Raw genomic sequence first — 24,051 nt, 5'->3', positions numbered from 1 at the left:
TGAAGTCGGACGCTTAACCGACTGCGCCACCCAGGCGCCCCTAAATTATATTTTTAATGTTTATTTATTTTTGAGAGAAAGAGAGAGAGAGAACACGTGAGCGTGGGGGTAGGATAAAGAGAGAGGGAGAGACAGAGAGAATCCCAAGTAGGCTCTGCATTGTCAGCACAGAGCCCGACGCAGGGCTCGAACTCACGAACCATGAGATCATGACCTGAGCCAAAATCAAGAGTTGGATGTTTAACAGACTAAGCCACCCAGGTGCCCCCATTAATACATTTTTAAAAGAAGTTTTAGGGTCACGGCAAAACTGAGCAGACTGCACAGGGTTCCCATATACTCCATCCACACACGTGCAGTCTTCCCTCCCCCCCCCCTCCCCATGAATAGCCCTCACCAGAGAGGTAGGTTTGTTACAACGGATAAACTACATTGTCGCATTATCCTCATCCAGAGTTTAGCTGGGGTTCACCCTTGGCATTGTGCATTCCACGGGTTTTTGAAAACGGATCGTGACATGTATTGGCCACTGCAGTATTGCACACAATTTCACTGCCCGTGCCATCTGTTCTGCCTCCTTCTCCGCTAACCCATGGCCGCCACTCGTCTTTTATATTGTCTCCATAGCTCTGCCTTTTCCACTGTGTCATAGAGGCAGAATGATACAGCGTGCACCCTTTTCAGATTGGCTTCTTTCACGTAGCGATGCTCACTTAAGGTTCCTCCAGGTCTTTTCACGGCTTGACAGTTCATTTCTTTTTAGGGCTGGATAATATTCCATTATGTAGCTGCATCACGGTTCAGTTAGCCGTTCACCCGCTGAGGGGCACCTTGGTTGCCTCCAAGTTTTGGCAATTGTGGATAAAGTGGTTGCAAACCTCCGTGTGCAGGCTTTGTGCAGACATAAGTTACGCGGAAGTCTGCATAAGGTGCACGACTGATGGGTTGTATGGTAAAGACTATGTTTAGCTTTGTCAGAAACTGCGGGACTGTCTTCCAAAGTGGCTGGGCCGATTCTGAGGGAGCTGCAAGTAAAATTGTGAACGAAGTGCCCGCCTTTCCAGGCTGCAAAGAAATACCCCTGCACCTGGCATTTCTTTCCCTCTGGGATGTGTGCTACTGAGTTGTGGCAGGTGATCTGTGACCCTTGAGGTAGGCATTCATGCTGAATTAATTACACGTGGGAAAGTGTTCCCGCTTCAAGTCTTTGTGATTCTTCCCAGGAAACGCTAATCTCCTGCTTGGGCTAATCTCTCTCTAGCTCCTTGGTAACACGTGCTGGTCACAGAAGAAATCAGCGCGGTGACAATGAAACGAGTCTGGGAACACATCTGCCTAATTGACTTGGTCACCTGACCTCTTTCGCACAACGTCTATAATCCCTTGTTATGCCGAAGAAATCAAACACCTCTTTAGACACTCTCCTCCCAACCTGATGTTTTCAAGAACCTTCTCAACAGTGAGAAACATCCTGATACTAACCCTAATAGAGGCCAAACTGGAATCAGAGCTACCCCCGAGCACAGTCCTTAGGCCACGTTGTGCCGAGCACTACTGTTTACCCCTGGGGCAGTTGAGGCACAAGCAAGCTCTGGTGCAGTGACACACAGTGGGAACACAGCAGAGCCCGGACTCAGCCTGGCTCTTGTGTTCCCGCTCTCCTCTGCAAGCAGGAGCTGGGAATGGGACAAGGTCATGTGAGACACTGCCTTTGACCTTGAGACCTTCATTCATTCCTCCTGCCTGTTTTGCTTCGTAAGAGAGACGATGACGTTGACCGTGACTACATAAAATACGTCTTGGTTTATGACATGCTTTACCTGGCCTAAATGCAGGACTCCATACTGGCCCAGGATGGGTCCACCTCTGACATTTGGGGGATGCCAGGGGACACTGGGACAAGAGTGACGGAGGCCCACATACTGAACAAGTGTCTGAATACACATGTTACAAACCAACGGTTACACGTTCTCTCCTACCACCTTGACCAATATGTCTTCCTGTATCGGTCAGCTCAGGCTGCCGGAACAGAATACCACAGACTGACTGCCTTAAATCACATTCGTTTTCTCATAGGTCTGCAGGCTGGACATCCAAGACCAAGGTGCCTGCTGGCACAGTTGCTGTCTCATGGAACCTTCTCTCCTTGGCTACAGCCAGCCTCCTCCTCCAGGTGTCTCACCCAGCCTTTCCTCTGTGAGGGTGTGCTTCTGCTGTCTCCTGGTCTTTCTGTAAGGACATCAGTCCTATCAGCTCAGGGCCCCACTCTGAAGGACCTCATTTAACCTTAACTACATTCTTAAAGGCCCTATATCTCTGCATACAGTCACATGGGGGGTTAGGGAGCAGCCTGGGTTTTGTGGGGACAGAAGTTGGTCCATAATGCTTCTCAACTGCCTGGGGGGCAGGCTGGACCCCTTAGATTCCACCCACTTCTCTTCTTAGTCTTTTGTCACATCTATGAGGGCACTGTGCACCCTGATCTGCACGTCCTAGCTCTGTCCTCCTATCCCCTGTATACAGCCACCACTGGCCTCTCCATCGTATTCAGGAGTCAGGGCAGTGTCCCTAGGAAAAATGTATCTTAGAGAGAGGCCCGTGTAGGTCATGGAAGGGAGTTCCCAGGTCCCCAGGGGCATGTCCCCCAAGCCCTACAGCACCTCTAACCCTATGCAGAGCGCTAAGGCTGGAGGAGGGCCAGGGGAGAACCCTCTAAAGGCGGAGGTGGCAACCTCCAGCCTGCGGGCCAACTCCGGCCTACTCCCGTTTGTGTACGACCTGCCTGTGAACAAATGCAAAATGAAAAAAATGTAAAAAAAAAAAAAAAAGACCACCAGCCTTTTGGCAAGAACAGCTCAATTTTGCCTCTTGGAAAGCTCAAAGCCTGAAACATTTATCCTCTAGCCCTTAGCAGAAGAAGTCTGCTGATCTCAGCTCTAAAACACAAGGCAGGGACCCCTGGGTCCCTCAGCACCTTTGAGAGATACTCTTTCCAAGTGCTGTATTGAGGAGCTTCCACTGGGCAACACAGAGCTCAAAACCAGCTGCCTCCAAAAGCCACAGTGACCCCTCCCATCCCCCCTCAGGGTGACAATGCCACCCCTCCCACCAACAGATAGAATTTATAGCACCTCCCTTAGAATCTGGGCATGCTCTGGGCCTTGCTTTGACTTACAGGATGTGGTTGAAGGGACACAGTTAAGCTCCAGGTGCTGCTTAAGGGAACTTATGGCTTCTGTTTTTGCCCTCTTGGGAACCAGCCACCGTGCTGAGAAGCTCTGGATAAACTACTCAATGGTGACAGATCTCATGGAAAGACAGACGACACAGAGGAGAACCCATGGGGCCATGGCCAACGGCCAACAGCCCAAGGACAACTTGGATTCTCCAGGGCCACAGAGCCGTGGTAGCCAATGCCCCCAGAAGCAGTGAGGAGTCAGGCCTGCCGAGTCCTGCCTGAGGTTCTGACCCACAGAGTCACAGCATTCACATGGTTGTTGTTCTAAGCCATGAAGTTTGGGGGCAGTCACACAGCAACGGATAATTGAAACAACTGTCAAATAACAGACCAAAAAAAAATGTACGGGGGGCTTCCGCTGAGGCAGCCAGGGCAAAACTCACGTAATCTTCGAAGTCATACTCTGAGGGTGATACTGTGATGATCCCCATTTTACAGATGTCACCCCATGTTCTTAAAAGAGCAGAACTGCAGCCAAGAGTTCACTATACAATGTTGCAGGAAAAGCCACCTGAAATCAAATAGGAAGCTTCCCCTCGGGGGTGGACGGTCTGCATGGGGCCAAAACACAGTAAAAAGGAATCAGTCCAGAATCAAACGTATTGTCACCTGCCTGCTAGTCCCCCTCCAAGTGCTTCTCAAACTCAGTCACGGCGCCCGTCACCCGTCTCCCTCAGGGCGGTGGACGGGGGTGGCTGGTGCTGGGGAATCAGACAAGACCCAGAGCCTGGTGCCCACGCGGGACCCTCCCTACCTCAGGCCTTCTCTGCTGAACAGGGAGCTGTTCCAAATGTTCACTGTGTATCTGAACAAAATAACTACTTGTGCAGTAAAGGAATGACCTAGGAATTAGGAATCAATCCTGTGCCCGTGGGGGCTTTATTAGTTGGAATAAAAGACTCCCGAGAATGGGGAGGTCTCACAGTCTGGTGGTCTTTCTAGAGGCATTTGGTAACAGGGCAGTAAGCGACAGACTGAGGGCGGAACCTGGCCACTGATGGCATTAGGGCAGCCGATCCGCCCTTGATGGCCCAGGGTCCCTGCCCTGCCACTTGCTATCTATGAGGCCTGGGCAGGTCGCCTGTCCTCTCCGTGTCTCCTGTCCCTTGTCTGTAAAACTGGGGTAACACCACTCGCCTCAGAGGCCTAGTGTAAGGTTGCAGCAGGACAACAGACATAAGCGCGTAGTACGTAGGAGGGAATGAGTCGGTGTCAGTCATCACTCTCAAGATACGCCCCCCTCCATTGCAAAGTAAGAGGTGAAATAAGATGTCAGAAATCTCTGACCCATTTTTACGGGACTTATTTATTTATTGTTATTAAAAATTTTTTTTAATGTTTATTTTTGAGAGAGAGAGAGAGAGAGAGAGAGAGAGAGGCAGAGCATGAGTGGGGGAGAGGCAGAGAGAGAAGGAGGCCCAGAATGAAGCAGGGTCCAGGCTCCGAGCCGTCGGCACAGAGCCCGAAGCGGGGCTCGAACCCACGAACCATGAGATCGTGACCTGAGCTGAAGTCGGACGCTTACCCGACTGAGCCACCCAGGCGCCCCTGTTTTTACAGGATTTTAACAGCTCCCCGAATGAAAGGCCAATGAATGTAGCCACAGCACATGGGGAACCCCATGAGGGCTCTGCAAACAAGTCTGGGGACTGAGGGCAGCTTCTTTGCAGTGATGGAGTGAGGCACTCGTGGGGTACACCTGAGCCAACCTCTGCAGTCCCCTTCTCCGGGGAGAACAGCCACTACGAGGGGCAGCAGACCGGCCCTGGGTTCAAGCCCAGGTCTGCCCTGAATCGGGGCCGAAGGAAACAATGACCGCATCTCGTTGCACCTTGGGCTCGTCAACTGGAAAACAGAGCCACTGACACCAACCTCGTAGAGCTGACTTAAATAGAAGACAGAATCAGCGAGGTGCTCTGCCTTGGGTCTAGCTAACCCACGAGAAGCTGGCTTATCTCGAGGAAGAACCGGAAGGAAGTCGGGAAGAAGGATGGGGCCCGCAGAGGCCTCGGGGACCACAATGTCACAGAGGGGGCCAAGTGCTCCGGAGAACAGGGCTACGCTGATAAAACCCTGAGGCCAGGTGAACTAAGACACAGAGCTGCAGGCAGATGATAACATATGTGAGACAATATAACCAGCCTAATTCCTGGAAAGGATCTGAGGACGGTCACACAATTTAAGAAGAACCACCCAAGGGAAAGCCTGGTCTTGGCTCTTTAAATATTTCTTGGAGGGAAGGCAGCTGCTTCATGTTCTTTTGCAAAGCCGGAGGCATCGGACCGTGACCTTGCACAGAGGGGGCACTGGCCCCCGAAAGCAAGCAAGCCACCCTTCGGCTCGTCATTCTCCTTTAATGAAGCACTTCTCGGCTCGCCGGTGTGGCGTGGGGCCGGGCTCGGAGGCGCCGATCCTGGAGGCGCCCCGGCTGGTGCCGACTGGCTGCTCTCCCTCTCTCACTGCCCCCCTTTCTTCTCTGCTGCGCAAGGCCTAATTTACTGCCTGGCTGCGTGCACCTCGTGAGTTCTTTTCTCATTTAGCCATCAGACCCGTTCTAATCTCCATCCCTTCTACAACTCTTTCCCCAAAGGCCAGGACGTGTCTCCTGGGGCGTTGATATTCTGGCACTTTGGGCCGTCTGGGGGACCCAGGCTGATGGCCCACCATTTTGGACACTCGGGGGCCCCCAGTGCACCAGCTCTCGTGGGTCGAGGACGTGAGGCACGTGGCTGTCCCTTGCAGCCCGTCTCGTGCCACCAGCATCAGCTCTTGGGAATCACCTTGGGATTCACCTGCTGGCAGCCTTGGGAATCACCTAATGACCTGCCACGGAGTTCCTGACCTCTCAGTGCCACAGCCTCAGCTCTGCTCTGTGGCCGAGCCCCTCCTCCACAGCAGGAACATGGCATGCTGCACCTGCTTTTCCCAGATACACTCCACCCACCAGGTACTGCTCCAGACCCCGGGGCTAGGGGCTCCGCAGCAAACAAAACACAGCGATTCTGCCACGGGGGGCCGGGCGGGCTAGACAGACAGACAGACAGACAGACAGACAGACAGACAAACAGACAGACAGACACAGACACACACACACACATACGAGTCCTGACAGGGTGTATCCGAGGGTGATGAATACCATAGAAGGAGAGCAGGGAGGTGGGCAGGAGTGCTGAATGGGGGCCGGAGGTCTGCAGGTTTAAACAGAGTCACCAGGAAAGACGGCCTCCTGCAGGTGACATCTGAGCTGAGGGGCAGGAGGAAGCCACACGGAAGGGGGGAGGGTATCCCAGGTAGAGGGAACGAGAAGAGCGAAAGCTCTTGGAAGGGTCTGGCGAATTGGAGCGGAAAGGAAGCCAGTACAGCTGGTCTGGGGAGATGGGGTGAGGGGTGGAGGGTGAGGTGAGAGATGATGTTAGGGAGGGAAGGGGCGCAGACAACAAAGGATCTCGGGCCACCGTGAGGACCTCGGCTTCTTCAAGAGGTCTACTTCAGAGACAAACGCCCCTCCTCGGCCCCCGTGGCAGCGTCCTGCCCTTCTGTCACTCTCCTCCACCCCCCACCCCCAACTGAACCTCGTCCCAACTCTCCTGTTCTCACAGACACTGTTCTCTGGCCTCACTCACCTGTTCCCACTCGGTCACTTCAGGTGGCTCGTGCAGGTGACTGGCCCTGGATGGGCCCCAGCCTGCAGCAATCTCTGTTCCCCTGCACCCAGAGAACTGTGTCTTGCCGGGCAGTTACTGCGTGTGTGTGGGTCACCGGCTGTCCCCACTGAGCGGAGCAGGGCACCTCCTGCCCCCAGGTCCCTGCCTACCTCTCCCGGTGAGGATGACTTCCACGTTCTTCCTTCCTCCTGCTTCCTTATCCCATTCCCTCCTGACCTGTGGGATGCTCTCTCCCCACCCCCACCCCCCTTCCACACACACATACCCTCTATCTTCCTTTTTCCTCGCTCTGAGCATGTTCCCTCTGGTCTAGAAACATGCTCAGCCTTACTGAGGCCTCCTTCACCTCACTTCCCTGGGAGTGACCGTCTATCCACCGTCCCCCTGATCACTTATCATACGTTCCCCTAAGTTCCAGCCTGGCGGCTGATGCCCACCCTCCACTCAGCGTCATCTGGCTTCTGCTGCATCATCACCACATGCTCTCAGGGACGGCTGGCTCCCCGTGGCCAGGTCCCCTCCCACCCCCACCTCCTTGACCTCTGCCGTCCCTGGCCATCTCTGAGTTCGTGAGCACTTACCTTCCTTAGTGTCTAAGACCCTATGGCTCCCTAGTTCTTCTGCTTCTCTGGATGCCCCTTGGTCTTTTCCCCCCCATTCCTAAAATGTGGCTCCCCCAAATGTGACCCTTGAACCCCTCCAGAACAGGTCACAGCTGGTGGCCCGTTGGCTGAATCTTACCTCTGTCCATTGCTCTTACTTTTTTCTTTTTTGAAGTTTATTTATTTATTTTGAGAGAGAGAAAGCACGAGTCGGGGAGGGGCAGCGAGAGAGGGGGAGAGAGAGAATCCCAAGCAGGCTCTGTGCTGTTACAGTGCAGAGCCTGATGTGGGGCTTGACCCCATGAACCATGAGATCATGACCTGAGCAGAAGTCGAACGCTTAACTGCCCCTCTCTTTTTTTTTTTTTTCAACGTTTTTATTTATTTTTGGGACAGAGAGAGACAGAGCATGAACGGGGGAGGGGCAGAGAGAGAGGGAGACACAGAATCCGAAACAGGCTCCAGGCTCCGAGCCATCAGCCCAGAGCCCGACGCGGGGCTCAAACTCACGGACCGCGAGATCGTGACCTGGCTGAAGTCGGACGCTTAACCGACTGCGCCACCCAGGCGCCCCATTTTTTAAAAAATTTTTTTTTTCAACGTTTATTTATTTTTGGGACAGAGAAAGACAGAGCATGAACGGGGGAGGGGCAGAGAGAGAGGGAGACACAGAATCGGAAACAGGCTCCAGGCTCTGAGCCATCAGCCCAGAGCCTGACGCGGGGCTCGAACTCACAGACCGCGAGATCGTGACCTGGCTGAAGTCGGACGCTTAACCGACTGCGCCACCCAGGCGCCCCAACTGCCCCTCTCTTAATACGTTTTACACCCAACTTTGAACAATTGGGCAAATTTTACATCAAAGTGCAGACTTCTGGCGGCTGTCATAGGCAGTACGGGGCTGGCCTTCCCATAGGGATGGAAGGAGAAGCCACGCCCCCTAGGATAGGTCTCCGGCTCCCTGACCTCATCCAGACCCCAACCCTCACAGGAGTCTGCACATCTGCTTGTGGCCGGCGGGCTGTAGGCCGGCTACTGTGCCCACAGACTGTTCTGGTTCCCTTGGCCACGTGGGGGGTGCCATCTGCTCTTGCCGAGGGGAATGCCGTCTCACCCACGTCCCTCACCCCACGTCTCTCCTGGGTTGCCGTGGCCCATTTAGAACTGCCTCCAGCTCCAGGCCCCTCCCAGGTCCTCGCGGGCCCCCTTTCCGTGCCGAGCCTGCCAGGGACTCAGCAGGCACTCTCCTGGCTTCCCAGGGGTCTGCCCAGTTGTCACAGCAGGAATATACCCCCCGAGTCACTGACCGCAGGTAGACAGAACCGTGACTCCGGTCCCCAACTCCAGGTGAGACGGACAAAGGGAGTTTTCTCTGATCTCTGGGGGTGGGGCCACAGGTGGAAAGAATACCAGGGCTCTAGGGTCAGAATGTCTCAGGTCCAAATCCTACCTCTGCCTGTTATCAGCTGTTGTGTGGCCTGGGGCGGGTCACTTCATCTCTGCTCACGTACAAAACGCAACAAAACAGAAGATGTGCTGGAGGGTTTGGTACAGAGTAGTCACTATGTCATGGGTCACTGCCCCTGCCACAGCGAGGGTTCCACGTGGCACAGTACCACATGGGGTACTCAGGGGTCCGCCAGCCAGAAGCAAGCCCTTTCCCTGCCGCCTCTCTTTCTTCCAGGAAACAGTGGGCAATGCTAGTGTTCACAGTCCGATTCTGAGCTGCCGGGGGGTCCTGACCCTGCAACGGGACTTCACTTTCAGGTGGGGGATTAAATCCGCTTCTGTGCGCCCTTCTCAGGGGCTCGCGCCCACCCCAGAGAATCCTCTCTGTGCCAAAGCCAAGAGTACCGGTAACGTCAGGTGCGGGAATCATTTTCTGATTAGTGCCCCTTCCGTGGGTGTCCAACTCAGTGCCAGAAGTCGTGTCTGTTAGTGACATTGTCTGCCTTAGCTTATCTTCGCCGGTTAAGGAGATGCCACAATGTTAATCCATTTCAAGGGTTTTGAACAAACAGTCATAAATATTTGAGCCTCTGCTTTGCCTATTAAGGGAAATGCCATCGAAGATAATTATTTTTACCTCTGCCTGACAGAAAGATTTACACAGAGGACAGGATTATATTACCCTCTGAGCAAAATTCAGAAACCGTGAACCTAGATGGTCCTCGTCTTCACTGCGATTATTCCTACGGCTGAATATGCCGAATTCCTGGACCCGGAGGGGGAAAATGCCGGCAAAAGGTAAGACAACCTACAATTACCGCGCAGTGAGTCCCCCCAAGTGGTTCAGCTTATTTTTCAACGAAAGCCAACTAGGATTTAAACACGGACTTTGGGGTCTGTTGGCGTGAGGGTCACGTTTTCCACACTGTAAGGCATGTCAAGGACAGGGCCCCGTGGGATACGCTACCCCAGTGGCACCCTGCTTGGCACGGTACGTGTGTGGCGTGCTCTCTGAGCCCACGAATCACTCAGGATCAGAGCAGCGGTTTAACGACGTGGGCAGTACGACGGCTGGCGGGCAGCTTGAGCCTGATGGTGAAGCCTGGTTCACGCACTTCTCAGTAATGTGGCCTCAGACCCTCACTGCCTCAGGCACCTCATCCTAAACATGCCGTGAGGACCACCGAGGGAGGCTGTGCAGAAGACCGTAGGGGTTCACAGTGCAACGCGGCGGATGAGTCAAGTGAACGATGACCACGGCAGGACCAACCTGTCTCGCGCCAGACAACACTCCGAGCTACGGACAACGACCTCATGAGGTCCACATTATTATCCCCACTTCACAGGTGGGGAAACTGAGGCACGGGATACTTAAGCAACCTGCCCAGGTGGCTGAGGTGCATTCAAATATGATGATTGCAGTTCTAGAAAGGGCTCAGGTGAAAAAGCCAATCTCCAAAGGTTATATACAGTACGACTCCCTTGAGTGACATTCTTGAAATAACAAAGTTATGGGATGGAAAATTGGTGAGTGGTTGCTGGGAGGTGGGGATGGGGACAGGAGGGGGGACAGGAGGAGATGGGCGTGGCTATAAAAGGCTCCTAGGAAGGGACAGAACCATACTGTCTCCTGACTGTGGTGCTGGAGAACTGAATCTATACACGTGATCACGTTGCACAGAACTAAACATACACACAAATGAGTACAAGTTAAAAAAGAAAAAAAAAAAGCTCCAAAGCTCCCAAGATATGTTATAGAAGCATGTTTACGTGTACTTGGAGGAGGAGAGTGGGAGTTTATCAAATACAGTTAGATGAGACACCATCATGAGTGTGGCGGGATCCGCCGTGTCCCCTTCCCCGAAGGTGGGTGCATTTGAATCCGGAATCTGTGCATATGTTAATTTTACATGGGAAAAGGGATTTTGCAGATGTGATTAAGGATCCTGAGACAGAGGGACAAACCTGGGTTATCTGGGTGGGCCCCACGTAATCACAATGGTCCTTAGGAGAGGGAGGCTATGGGGTTGGGGTCATAAAAGACAGAAATGGTAAGTAAAGACACTATGCCATGGACTGTAGCCACGTAGAGACTGGAAAAAGGCAAGGCAACAGGACTACCCCCCTACCCCCACCCCAGAGCTTCTGGAGGGAGCTTAGCCTTGCCAACAACTTGACTTTGACCCTGTGAGACTGATTCTAGACTTCTGGCCCCCAGAGCCTTAAGATAATAAATTTGTATTGTTTTAATCCACTAACTGCAGGGCTATTCTTTGTAGCAGCAACAGGAAACTAATACAATGAAGAACATTAGAAAAAAAAAAAAAAAAGGACAACAAACATCAATTGTTTGGAGCGGTTCATCTCTGTGGGAGGCTGTCATCCCCGGGGATATCAGGTGGCTGAGGTGTTACTGAACACAGGAAGCTATTTGTTTGATCGCAGAGACTGGGTCTTAATGGAGATGAAGTTCAAACCACCTTTCTTCCTAAAAACACTGCCATTCCCGGTCACCACACTCTTGTAGGAGCTGGTGGGTGTTAAATGAAGCAGTCACAGAAGGTGTCAGAATAAACACTGCATCAGGAAGTTGTATTTTTACTGTATGATCTTCCCCATTCTTTGTGTTTGAAAAATATGACACTTCAAGCTCATGTGATGTCTGGAGATCGTGATGCATGAATTCTTTGGTGGGGGGAGGGGAAACCCCACTAAGTTATGTATCAAGATAATACGTCACCTTTGTGGTTGGGAATTTAAGTTTCTGAGTAAATGCTCTAAGTCTATGTCTCCACACTGTCTGGGCATGTAACAAACAAACAAGCTCTTAACAAAGGGAAAAAAATTTAGCTTCCCTTTTGGAATCCTGGCTACCACCGAGGGTCTGTTGGGTGCAGAACACCGTATTTGGCATTTCTGTCCTCAGAGCGATTCTACAGGTGTAGAATCTCTAACTTGCCGCTGTGGAAACAGGGCTGCAGAGAGCCTAAGTGACTTGCCTGAGTTCCCACAGCCTGCAGAAAAGAGAGTCAGGACTGAAGCACACACTGGGCTGATTCCTACGCGCGTGTCTTTTTCAAGATACCTACTGCCTCTAAGATACCTACTGCCTCTAAGATAAACATTTGGGGCAACAGGTTAAATAAATGCCACACAAGCTGCCAACAGCTAGCGCGAGAGCTCTGCTAGAGGGAAGGATGACCTGACTTTGTTACTTTCTGTCATGCTGCAGCTCAGCTGGGAAGAAACTGTTGCAGCCACAGGGCTGTGTGTGGGGACAGAAAGTTGGCTACACAGTGACCCAGGGTTATAGCCCACCCAGTCGCTGGCATGTAGGAAGATTCACAACAGGAAGAAGAGTACTCAGTACGTATCGTGACAAAGATGAAGCAACGTGGCCACTGTTGCAAACACACATCTTGGAACCACTGCCTTTACGACCGCGCGGAAATGTTCACGATCAATTCCAGGGTGTCATTTAGAGAACCAGTCACTTGGATTTTACCAAAAAGCCATCATCGGAACCACCTTCTGACCCAGTTTTCCCAGGCAGAACATTTTTACGAGCCAGATCCCCCTTTCTCTGCCCAACAGTGTAGCTTAAATTGTTTTGACCATGACCGTGTAAGAAATCTATTTCATTTACCACACAACACGGCTCCACGAAACGAGACATATCCTTACCGTGTGGCGAGCTCTCGTACTTGTTTTCTAATTTGCTCTAGTTCAGTTTAGTCCATTTTGTGCTCACTGACCTAGTGATTCACTAATGATTCTCTGCCCCGGCGAGGCTGTTGATTGTAGTTGCTATTTGAAAGGTCTGGTCTAGAAAACAAGGGGAATCGGGGTCCCTACCTCTGGAGCAATGTAATCTGGAGTCCCACAGAAGGTCCTGGTTGTGACTCCATCCATCATGTGCTCTTTGCACATCCCGAAGTCAGCAATCTTGATATGCCCTTCTGAGTCCAGCATGACATTGTCTAACTTCAGATCCCTGCAAGGAAGCAGGACAGCATCAGCGTCCTTCCCATGACACTGCGTGGTTTGCTCTGGAGCCACTGAGACCGAAGGATATCTGACTAGCTACCATCTCAATGGCATATAACTATATGGGTCCCAGGAGAGCTGGGACAAGGAAATAACTCTTTCTTTTTCTTTTTTTAATCTCCAGAGAGAGCTTAACATAGCGCCTAGGACACAGTAGGTAGTTAATAAATGCACATCGAATCAATGACTGAATGGTTGGACTAGTGATCCCCAACCTCGGCTGAGCATGATTCTAACTTAGCAGATCTGGGCAGATCTCAGTCAGATGATTTACTCATATCCCACAGGAGGGGTGCCTGGTGCACAGCCAGGTTTGCAAAATCACAGGTTTAGAACAACCTCATTGGGTCACACAAGTGTCCCTTCCAAGTGTCTACTGTATGTCTTTTACTCTTCAATTAACACCAGAATTCTTTCTTTGGCATCAGACTCTCACTGTAGAATACAACCTAAAGGATTTAATTCAATGGTTTTCTTTCCCCTGCCTCTCCCTAGCTCCCCATGTTCCTCTCCTGCCGAGCATCTATAACAGAAATTCGTTTTCCATTGCTCCCTGACCTCCATTCCAAAAAAAGGCAGAGGAAGGAGCTGCCAGGGGAGAGGAAAAAGCATGTTTTCTTGTGGGAAACAGAAGCGAGACAGAAAATCTTTTGACATCCGGAAATCAGAAAGTGGCTCTGATTTGCCAGGAGGCTGCCGACAAAGGTGGGTCCCAGCAGGTCTCTGTTACCTCAATGGGTAGCAATTCCGTGTCTTAAGTCCCCACCACAGAATTACGCACACACAGAGGTGCAGGGGTCCGTCGCAGTGCTGCGGGCAGGGATTCAGCACGCACCTGTAAATGATTCCTCTTTTATGAAGAAAGAACAATCCAATGGAGATCTCTGCCGCATAAAATCTGCAGAAAGAAATGCTGGTCAGGCCTCTGGCTTGCTCTTTGGATTCCTGAATGTTTCGTACCCTTCTAGTTCAGGCATCAAAGAGATACTAGAATGTTAGAAGATCCCGGGACACTCAGAGATCAGCATGGCCCTACCCATGACTAACTCTTTGCCCTTCCCTCTGCCGTTTCACCACTCCAACCTCCCGAGGCATTTTACAGCTACTAAGTCAATGAGACAGGTTTATTACCTGTCTGGAAACCAACACTTCTTGTCTGAGGTGGGTGGACAGGTAATTTACTGCTTAAACGAAATTTCGAATACAATCTTTTAAAGAGTGGCTGCTGGACTATTTTGTGTCAGGACTCGGGTAGAGTGGAGAAAACTGCCATTTTCCTATTTGTGGACAGTGCCTAGTGAGGCACCCTGTAGCTGGTGAACTCACCGCCCCCCCCCCCATCCTCGCCCCAAGTGCTGAGATAAATGGGACATGCACCATGATTCATACTCGAGTTTACCCTTTTAAATAATTCATAATAAACTCAGAGTAAATGCTGAAAGAGGTTTTAAAATTTGCAGAGTGTTTAGGAATCTTTGAAGTCTGAGAAGCCAAAAGACTGTGCCTGTGCAAACATCACACCCAGGAGGCTTAATATAAGCAGAGAGCAACCTCTCTAATGATAAGGACCAAACTCTTACTGGGGATGGGGGTGGGGGGCACCCCTAAGGTCCGGCAGGAGAAGGACGGGATGGGGGGAGGGAAATGAGACAGGATTCCGGGCGACTTTTACATTATCTTTCATGCTTTCCTGTATTTTGAAAATAAACACTTTCCAGGAACTCAAATACAACGTTAAGGCCACCGAACGAGATGCCTTAATGTTACCTTGCAACCTAAGGTTTGCTATTCTGCTACTTGCTCTTTCCAGCTCTGTGTTATCAAGCTTTACTTTACAATCTGAGCATTTTAATGCTTTATAAGTACCAGAATGAGAGAGGAGATAAAGACAGGCATTTCTGAAAACTGAAAAGCAAAAAATAAAACCAGAAACAAAAAGAATCCCCCTTTGCATTAAAAAAAATTTTTTTTTTAAACATTTATTTATTATTGAGAGACAGACACAAAGCATGAGCAGGGGAGGGGCAGAGAGAGGGGGAGACACAGAATCCGAAGCAGGCTCCAGGCTCTGAGCTGTCAGCACAGAGCCCGACACGGGGCTCGAACTCACAAACTGTGAGATCATAACCCGAGCCGAAGTTGGTCACTTAACCGACTGAGCCACCCAGGCACTCCTCCCTTTGCATTTTTTTAAGCTTGTTACCACAGAATTCCCTCTTCTACCTTTAGTTCATCTTCCCTGAGACAGATCAACCAACCCGCAGAGGCCAAACACTCTACAGACTTAGCTTTTAGACTGAACATGGGCCAGAATCCCATTAACATTTGCTAACTTAATTAATCAGGGCACGTGCCCACTATGCATCCTAGCTGAGGGAAATGAAAGAGCTGTTTGTATAGATTTGCTTCTGCTGAGTGTCCTGTGACCTCCTGGCCCCTGAAAAATGGTTTGATCTTTCAGGTATCAAAGTCCCTGCCTAGACGGGCAATTCTCTGTCTTCCCCGGAGCCCGTGTCTCTCCCCCACGCTGCTGACTCCTGCGGCCCCGATGAAACCCTCCAAGCTGAGCTCCCGGTTCTCCCCCAGATCCTCTCCTCCTTGGCGGCTGCTCCCTCCCAAACCGAAGATGAGGTATCACCCGAAGAGGTTTCTCTCTTATTCCTCCAGACTGTTTCTCAAAGACCCTTACCCCTCTTTGGATCCAAGGTCAAGACCGAATTAAAGCTCCGTTGTCTCTCCTCTACACAGATTTTCACCAACCCCCTTGCACCGGCCCCTACGCTCCCTCCCTCCTTCCTTCCTTCCACTCTTGGTCAGCGGGGCTCTGTGAAAACTTAGCCTCGGGGTATCAAGCCCCACTGAGCCCCCCAACAGCCTTCGGTGGTCCTCAGCCAGGTGCTCCACTGGACTCATCATCAGGAGCTCCTCCCCGCCCCCCCCCCCCCCCCCGACCCAATCTCAAACCGTCTTCTGCCCCGCTGGCTTGGGCAAGAACATTCCCTGAAGATGTTCTTTCCTCACTCTCCTCTTTATCAGGGCTTGCATGCTATCTGTGCTGCTTCTAAAGTGACGGCTACACATGACAATGGTCCAGAGACTTCTTCTACTCCATGTCAGGTGGTGAGCTCCCCGAGGGCAGAGAAAGCCTTTCACATCCCAGTGCCTGATGCATTGTGGGTGTGCAAGGGGCTGACTCGATCAGTGAGGGTGGAACTGGGGGACGGGGGGAGGATACACCAGCATCTCCAATTCACCGGAAGTAGAATAAACCTCTCCTTTGGAAGCACACAGATGGACCCAGCCAAGAAGTCTGCCCCCCGGGAGGTTCCAGTGCTCAACTCCAAAGTGGCAAAGCCCCATCTTCCACATTTGAACTGTCTAAATTAAGGGACTTAAAAAAAAAAAAAATACTCACACTGCTTGTGGTTCCTTAAATTTTCCTACTTGCTGGATGTGGTACATGAGGTCCCCACCGTTGACATATTCCATGACAAAGTACAGTCGATCCTGAAGACCAAGGTTCAACACGTGAGTAGGGCTTGGCCACGGGCCGAGGGGCTTCCTTCACTCTTTCCAGACTCTGCTTGGCTTTCGCATTAGTTAACAAACTGTGGGCCATGCTGGCAGAGCTGGTCAGTGGAGCCGAGCCCTTCGAGATTTTTCTTCCCCGATAAAAAATACGTAATGAACCCTAGTGCACGAGGGCCTTGGCAAGTATAAAGTCATTATGTAACTCTGAAATAATGGCCCTCTGTCAACATGTCTGCCCCCTTCTGGTTCCGTATGCTCCCTGTTACAGTAATGGCCTCACACGCTCTTCCCCTTTCTCCTGCACACATACTGCACGTTTAACGGATGCTGTGAAGAATCCTCATGGGCCGATTATTGACTTTTAACTAGTGTTTCTGGTTTGCAGCGTCTGGGGGGCAAGCCACAGTGATGCAGTCATATGTCTCACTGGATGCTTCTGGAAACAAATCTCATGAGCTGGGTTGGGCTCCTAAATTATAAATGTTCAATACTGTGGGGGAGGGAACTATAACCGGAGAGGCTAACCAAATGTTCTTTTGCATCCATAACAGGCCCAAACATTGTTTCTTATTTTCTGTCACTGGCGTGCTGAGTGTCGGCCCCACAGAGGGCGGACATCATAGAACTCTGTGTATTTATGAGGACATTGTAGCGAGGCAGATGGGGAAGCCGGGGTTGAACGGCACAGCACACCCAGGTGAAAGCCAACCTCGGCTCGCTTCTAGACATCATCGCCATTTCACGGAGGTTATGAAACATTCAAGTGTTGCACAGGGAGGGACAAAATGATGAAGCGGCTGCTGACAGCCGGGAAACAGCTCCAGAAGCTTCTATCTCTAGCTTTCCTGTTAGGAATTTCAACTCCATCTTTATTTCTATGTTTTGTTTCTTTCCAGAGCTTAAACAGTGTTACCAGTGTCCTGACCAGGGGGACGGGACCTGGGCCGGGGTTCGGAGACATGGACCCCTCTCTGGCACATCGCTCTTCCCTCCCTGGCCAAGGGATTTTAAGGAGAAACGTTAAGACAGTAAGTCATTTTCTGGCCAGAAGGAAGTTGAAAATAATTAAACTCCTAACAGTAATAATTATAGCCACTTATTATTGAGTCATATCTTAGCAAGGGCAGCCATCGAGGAGTAGAAAGCCTGTCTTTGGTGCCACAAAAAAAGTTTATATTTCTTGCAGGGCACTGGCAAGCTCCATGCCAGGAGCTTGGCTGATCAGTGTTTTGGAACTTGTTTTGTCCTCTTTTTAGTTTTCCTGTAAGACAGGGCTGGGCAAACTTTCTGTAAAGGGCTATAGACAGTAAATACTTCGGGCTCTGTGTGGGTCTTGGAACTATTCTACTCTGCCTTCATAGCCTGAGAGCCACCGTGGATGATAAGGACATGAAGGAATGTGGCCGTGTTCCAAGAAAACAATTCATGGCCACTGAAATGTGAATTTCATCTAATTTACGCATGTCACAAAATATCATTCCTTGTGGGTTTTCTTTCCTCTCTAACCTTTCTCAGAGCTCATGGGCTGTCCAAAACAGACCAGATGGCCAACCCTGCTGTGTGCAGGAAATAAGAATACACCCTTTCAGGAGATCAAGTTTCCTAATGTTCCGAGGCTATGCTTGGCAACTGATCAGTAGCCTTAAAAAGCCGGGACCGTGAGTTAGTTTATTGGTTTTGTATCCTTAGGTCCTAGCACAGTGCCTGGGATAACAAAAACCTTTCATGCAAATGTCTGCTGAATTCAACAGCATGAATGCCGCGCCTCTCAGTAGGGCACATCCCAGACAGGGGACACCCCAAAGCTACCGGTGGTGCAACAATGGGAGGTTGTTCCCAGCTTATGCCCTTCTTCAGCCTTCTCCACTGAAGTAAGGTTGATTCAGACGCTTAGAACACTCCGGTTCAGGGGTCACCCTTGGTAGCACATGCCGTGTGTTGTGCTACAGGTACACTCTCCCAGGGTCCTTACCACCGTCTGGAAGCACGAGTGTAGCTGTGTCAGGAACGGGGGCTTGTCAAGCAAGGCCAGGACTCGCTTCTCCACCATGGTGCACTCCACGTCGTCATCCTGAATCACCACGTCCTTCTTCAGGATTTTGATGGCATACAGTTCTTCTGTCCCCTTCCTGTCAGCGAGCATCACCTGGGAGCAGACGGAAGGCAACCTGAAAACTCTGACCCTATGTCTGGTACTGGGGGTAGGGGAGGAACCTGGTCAGGTGACCACTCAGACTGTTCTAGTTTGTGCAAGTTTATAAATGTGTGATATAAACACATTCATAAAGTTCCATTTTGTGTGTGAATTTTGAGATACTGCATGTCAGTGTAGATTAAATTCCTCCAGCCCTGTGTAATTTAGAAACTGTTGGGATTTGCACCCTGTGTAGGCTACGGCCCCATGATGGCGCTATTGTGGCTGCTAAAAGGAACATACTCGGCCCTCAGCATTAGTCTTGAAGGGTGCACACTTTTCAGGAGCATCCTTTGTACAAAAATGGGACTGACCTTTATAAGCTTCTCACGAGTCAGGAGCCAAGACAGAAAAAGGCAGGATGGAAATCGCTTCCTGGATCTACCATGAGATTTGGGGCCAGAGAAGCCAAATGTGGTCATATAGGTTGATCACCGAAGAAACCCAGTTCAGCATCTCCTAATGATTACATTCACTTACTACAAATCCACTTTTCATTTTTAGTTGTGAAAATTAATCATTCAGCTAACATTTTGGAGCACCTGCTTTGTTCTCAACCCTGAAATGGTAACATACAGTGAACCCTCTGTAGCTTTTTTTTTTTTTAAGTTTATTTATTTATTTTTAAAGGGAGGGGAGAGGCAGAGAGAGAGAGAGAGAGAGAGAGAGAGAGAGGAGCAGAGAGAATCCCAGGCAGGTTCCGCACTGTCACTGCAGAGCCTGATGCAGGGCTTGTACTCATGAACCATTAGATCGCGACCTGAGCTGAAGTTGGATGTTTACCCGACTGAGTCACCTAGGCGCTCCCTCTCTGTAGCATTTTGGATACATTTGTTTTTAAAGACATTAAGCAGGGGTGGGGGTGGGCCGGGGGACATCTAAGAAACTCGTACAGATACCAGGGAAATCTCGAGCGCTGTTCTGGAAACCTCAGGGGGCCCAGGATGAATCCCAGCATTCTCTGCAAAAGCCTCCCCCGCCCCGCCCCCCCACCCCAGACAACTGCCCTCTCACCTTTCCAAAACTCCCCTTCCCCAGCACCATGAGGAAATTGAAGTCTGTGAGTTTCACTCTGTCAAGGTTGTTGGAAGGTTGTCTCCTGTCTTCTGAAGGAGTGATGACTTTGTTACCAGCAGGGCCGAGCTTCGCTTTCTAAACAACAAGCACACACACACACACAGGTGAAAACAATGGGTCACTGTTTTTCCCCCCAGGAAAAAGAATGCATTTAAGGAAGCTTGATGTGAGGTGGGAGGTGGGATGGGGGCAAGAAAAGAAATCACAGGGTGATGAAATATCCATTCAAAATTCAGTGGCTATATACTTACCCTAAGGGCAACGTTTTCAAAGTAGCAAAAAAAAAAAAAAAAAAAAAAAATTGCCCTTCCCTATTAAGAGACCACTCTTTACATAGATTACCCAAGAATCAAGTTGTGCGATTTTGGTGATCTTTGTTCTAGGGTGTAAAAGTCAACCTCTGGGGGACAAGTGCTTCACAGTGGCTGAAGTAATAAAAGAAAGAAACTGTGCTCTGACACTTTTCTTATTTGTAGATTTTCCAATTTAAGATTTATCTGCATAAAGGCAACTTGTACTCAAGGAAAAAAGGAGGGTAGAGTCCCCTGGAGAGAAACCTCTTAACCGGCAAGCTGTGGGGATGATTTATTGCTACTTTAAAAGGCACAATAAGAAGAACACAGGGTGTGTGTGTAAGTCAAGAGGAAAAGAAACGGTGATATGCTTGAGAACCTGGTTTCACACAAAACACACAGCACCCTTTGAACCTGAACGACCCTTGGCCAGTGACCTGGCAGTTACCAGAAGGAGTTTCTGTAAGCTAGACTCCTGCTACCCAAAGGTGCTGGAGAGACCTCACCCTCGTTACTCTGCCTAAGAGTTAGAGACTCAGGTCAAAGGTGGAGGAGAGACAGAGGGCTCAGTAGAAAAGGACAGGCTCATGGGAATCACACGGGAAGGTCTCCACAGTCAGCAAAGAAGCCTGTGGAGAATCTCCCGACAGACTCTGCGTGTGGAACACCTGCCTGATGGTGAGAGAACCAGTCTCTGAACATGTCAGCTGCTGAAAAGGCTGGGGTCCTGCGGTTTGGCCGAACAGCCAAAGCCACAGCCCTGAGCCCAAGGGCAAAGACTGTCATTCTGCCTACATTCTTAAGGGTAAGGTGCACTGCCCCTCCCCCTCTCCCCCCCCTCTCAGCCCCAGGGCAGCAGACCTATGTGCAGGTGCCAGGACATCACTCAGGTGACTACAAGAAGGTGCAGGACACCTGCAGGCATTCTGGGTTTTACTGTGTGACCAAAACACCGTCAGCATCAGTTCTGAGCTCTTGGAGGAGGGGAAGACAGGGGATCTGACACGTTTTCTTTAGCAGCAGAGAAGGCTCTCCGGGAACCACCCATATTCCCTCTTAGAGCAACAGCATCCCTTCACCCCACACTTACTGAGTACCTCGCATCAGGCCCTGTGGAAGAGGTTGTGCGTTAGTGCAATGAGCCCCGGCCGTCTCTGGGCCCCCAGGCCTCAACACAGTGCTTGGCACAGGGCGTGCAACTCTACACTCTGGCTGAATGAGGAAATGAAGCATGAATGTATCCATCAGATACTGTCAGGGGATGCTTTTCCTTGATAAAAATAACACGTATGTATAGGGATCAAACCTCATGGCTTGAGTGTATATGCTTGGATGGGTTGAGCACACCTGCTGAAGCGGAGACATTAAGACACGGGGTGGGGGGGGGGGGAAGATGGTCCTAATTTTTTTGCTACCAGGCTGAAAGTATTTAATACAGCTGTACTACATACACCTCTATGCGGCCGTGCCTGGTGGGAAACGCATGTGAACCTGGGGGCTGGTGGATACACTGACACTCTTTAAAGACAAAACCTGATCTGCAGTGATACATAAATTGGCCTCCACTTTGACAGAGGATGGAAGGAATTTTTAGAAAGACCTGTGAGGAAGAGCCCGGATGTAGCCGCTAGGGTTACATCAGGAGCCCCCTTCAACTGCAGGACCAGCCCTGTCCTTTGGAAGCTGGGGCGCAAGGGTGGTTCTAGGGGTCCCAAACAGACCAGTTCGACCACTCGCCGCTGACAAAATCCAAAGGCAGACAAATGAGTTGGAGGTGCAACAAGCAAGGAATTTATTGCAGTGAGGCCAGCACCAGGAAGACAGCGGACTAGCGTCCCAAAGGCTGTCTCCAAAGTGCTGAAAACACTTCCAGGTTTGTGTAAGGAGAATGTGGGACAAAGGCCGGTGGGTACACACAGGTGGGCAGTGAAGGCCAAGTTGATCACTGTCTTGGGGTCAATCGCGCGGGGTCTTGCTGGCTCAGGGCAGTCCTGATTGCTTGAGAGAGGGCAGTTTCGGTCCCCATCACGGGATGCTTTGCCCGCAGGGCCTGAGTTAAGAGAGAAGCTGGAAAGAAGAACTTAGTCAATTAGAAAGTACCGACTGAGGTCAACAGGGAGGTAGCTGATGTCCTCTTTCACTCCTAACATCTGCCCCAGGAACGATTCCAAAGTTGGTAAGCTCTGTGGTGTGTGTCGAAGTTCGAAATGAACAATTGGGAAGTTTGAGAAGAGAATACCAACTCAGCTACTCTATTCTGTTCTTCTGACTTATAAAAAAGTTATCAGGAAGAGGCACAAAGAGATTAATTTTATTCTGTCATTTTATTCGTGATAAACTGTGAAAAGATCCCCATACAATAGACTCAAGTCTCTGAGGTGCTTGAAACCATTGAAGGACGTCTTCACCCAGGTGAGGCTGTGGTTGAGCTGGTGCTGCCTGGGGGCCACCCGGCTTCCACCTGAAGCGTGGGGGGGTTCTAACCAGAGGTTCCAGACTCAGGCGATTTCCTAGAGCCCCTGCTCCTTCCTCCTTTGATGCTTCAGCACCACGGACAGTGGTGACTTCCAGAACAGACACTAGGCTTTTGACACACTGCCCTCCCTGGGGGCCATAACCGAGCAAAGACCTTGAGTTTTGTCCTATGGCCTTAGTCCAGTTATAGGGACAAGATTTTCCCCAAGGGGATGTAAATGCGATAAAAGCGTTTCTGCATCCGAGTACTTCTCAACCCAACTGCAAGGGGATCTTAGACCCTGCTCTGAAGTCAATCTGTGAGGTCTGGGGGACGCAGACGGCATCTCCTGCTGCCAGGAGGTGAGGCCGGATGGAGGAAGGACCCCAGTTTCTTGCCCTGCCAGGGCAGATTCCATTCTCATGTCTCTCTAGCCAGAAGCAGAGCTGGGTGCCACGTGGCTGGTGGAGCAGGGGGCTGGTTTGGAAGGAGACGGGCCAGGCTCTGCCACACCGACTGCGTTCACCACGAGAGGGCTGGCTAGAAAGTGGCCTGACCCAGAGGGCGACATGGATTTCTCCCCAGCTCACGGCGGCCCTGAGATAGAAGCTGCCAACCACAGTAACGTGTCTTCCACATTTCCCCTTCGGAACAGGCTTCTGGAGTCATTTCCACACGGTCCCCTGCACGCCCGGCTGCCGGATGGCATGGAGCCGTCTCCAATATGGACCTTTCAAAGCCAGCCCTTCTAAGGCAGGCAATTCCACAAGATCAAAAGCTCAGTGGTCTGGGCCTGACTTTGGCAAGCCCCTCTCTCAGCCTGGGTCTAATCGACAGCACAGCTGGAGGAGGCAGCCGGTGGTGACCCTGGTAGCTGCCCAGCTGCAGGCTGGTGGGGAGGCCAGAGGGCAGGGAAGGCAGAGGATCCCCAGGAGGGTGGGCTACACAGCCTCAACCTCCAGTCCACTCTCAGGCAGCCTCTGCCTCCAGATGTCCATCCTTCGCCACTCCCCACCCCCTCATGCTGTGGGAGTGCAGTCTGCCTGCCCCGGACTGTCCTGCAATGTCCCCCACCCCTTCCCAGGCTGACATCTGCCCTCCTGCAAGGCCTCCGCGTGCTTGTCCTCTCTTCAAGGCCTCCCGCTATTTTCCCTCACAGTGCCCTGCTCTCAACAGCTCATATGGCAACGTGTAAATACTTATAGGGTATTCGTTTAACGCCTCTCCCAGTAACACTTTACAGCTAACTTATCAGCGGGTCATGCCAAATCTACCTGCAGATTCTGTCCAGAATCTGGCGTCTATCTCAGGGTCTCCTTCACCACCTCTCTGTTGAGGGGGGCCTCACTTTTCGTATCCCCACTTTAGTGACCTCCCTTTCCGGACATTCCCTGGAGGGATCCTGTCCTGCTTCCCTGGCTTCCCATCTCATGGGACAGAAAGAGGCCAAGTTGTCACAGTGGATGAGGAGGAGACGCTTGGCTGTCAGCTCTCTGGCCT

At 51.0% G+C, this 24,051-nt stretch overlaps 1 protein-coding gene across 3 annotated transcripts in view; it reads right to left on the bottom strand.

Moving 5' to 3' along the window:
* The window catches only part of PRKCA (protein kinase C alpha), a 400,385-nt gene that overhangs the window by 39,521 nt on the left and 336,813 nt on the right, over positions 1 to 24,051 (bottom strand). For all 3 annotated transcript variants that reach the window (XM_047081548.1, XM_047081550.1, XM_047081549.1), the window contains 5 exons: positions 19,741 to 19,878; positions 18,505 to 18,678; positions 16,417 to 16,508; positions 13,837 to 13,899; positions 12,810 to 12,948 (listed from right to left, as the gene is read on the bottom strand). In XM_047081548.1, the coding sequence (XP_046937504.1) occupies positions 12,810 to 12,948; positions 13,837 to 13,899; positions 16,417 to 16,508; positions 18,505 to 18,678; positions 19,741 to 19,878 (606 nt within the window). The remainder of the gene's footprint in view (positions 1 to 12,809; positions 12,949 to 13,836; positions 13,900 to 16,416; positions 16,509 to 18,504; positions 18,679 to 19,740; positions 19,879 to 24,051) is intronic.

The sequence above is a fragment of the Lynx rufus genome, unplaced genomic scaffold, assembly GCF_022079265.1.
Source record: "Lynx rufus isolate CCGP_SWC_20201006 ecotype Redwood Valley unplaced genomic scaffold, mLynRuf1.p SCAF_18, whole genome shotgun sequence".
NCBI classification, from domain to species: domain Eukaryota; kingdom Metazoa; phylum Chordata; class Mammalia; order Carnivora; family Felidae; genus Lynx; species Lynx rufus.
Note: the sequence above shows the minus strand (reverse complement) of the source record. Positions and strands in the feature narration are given on the sequence as shown.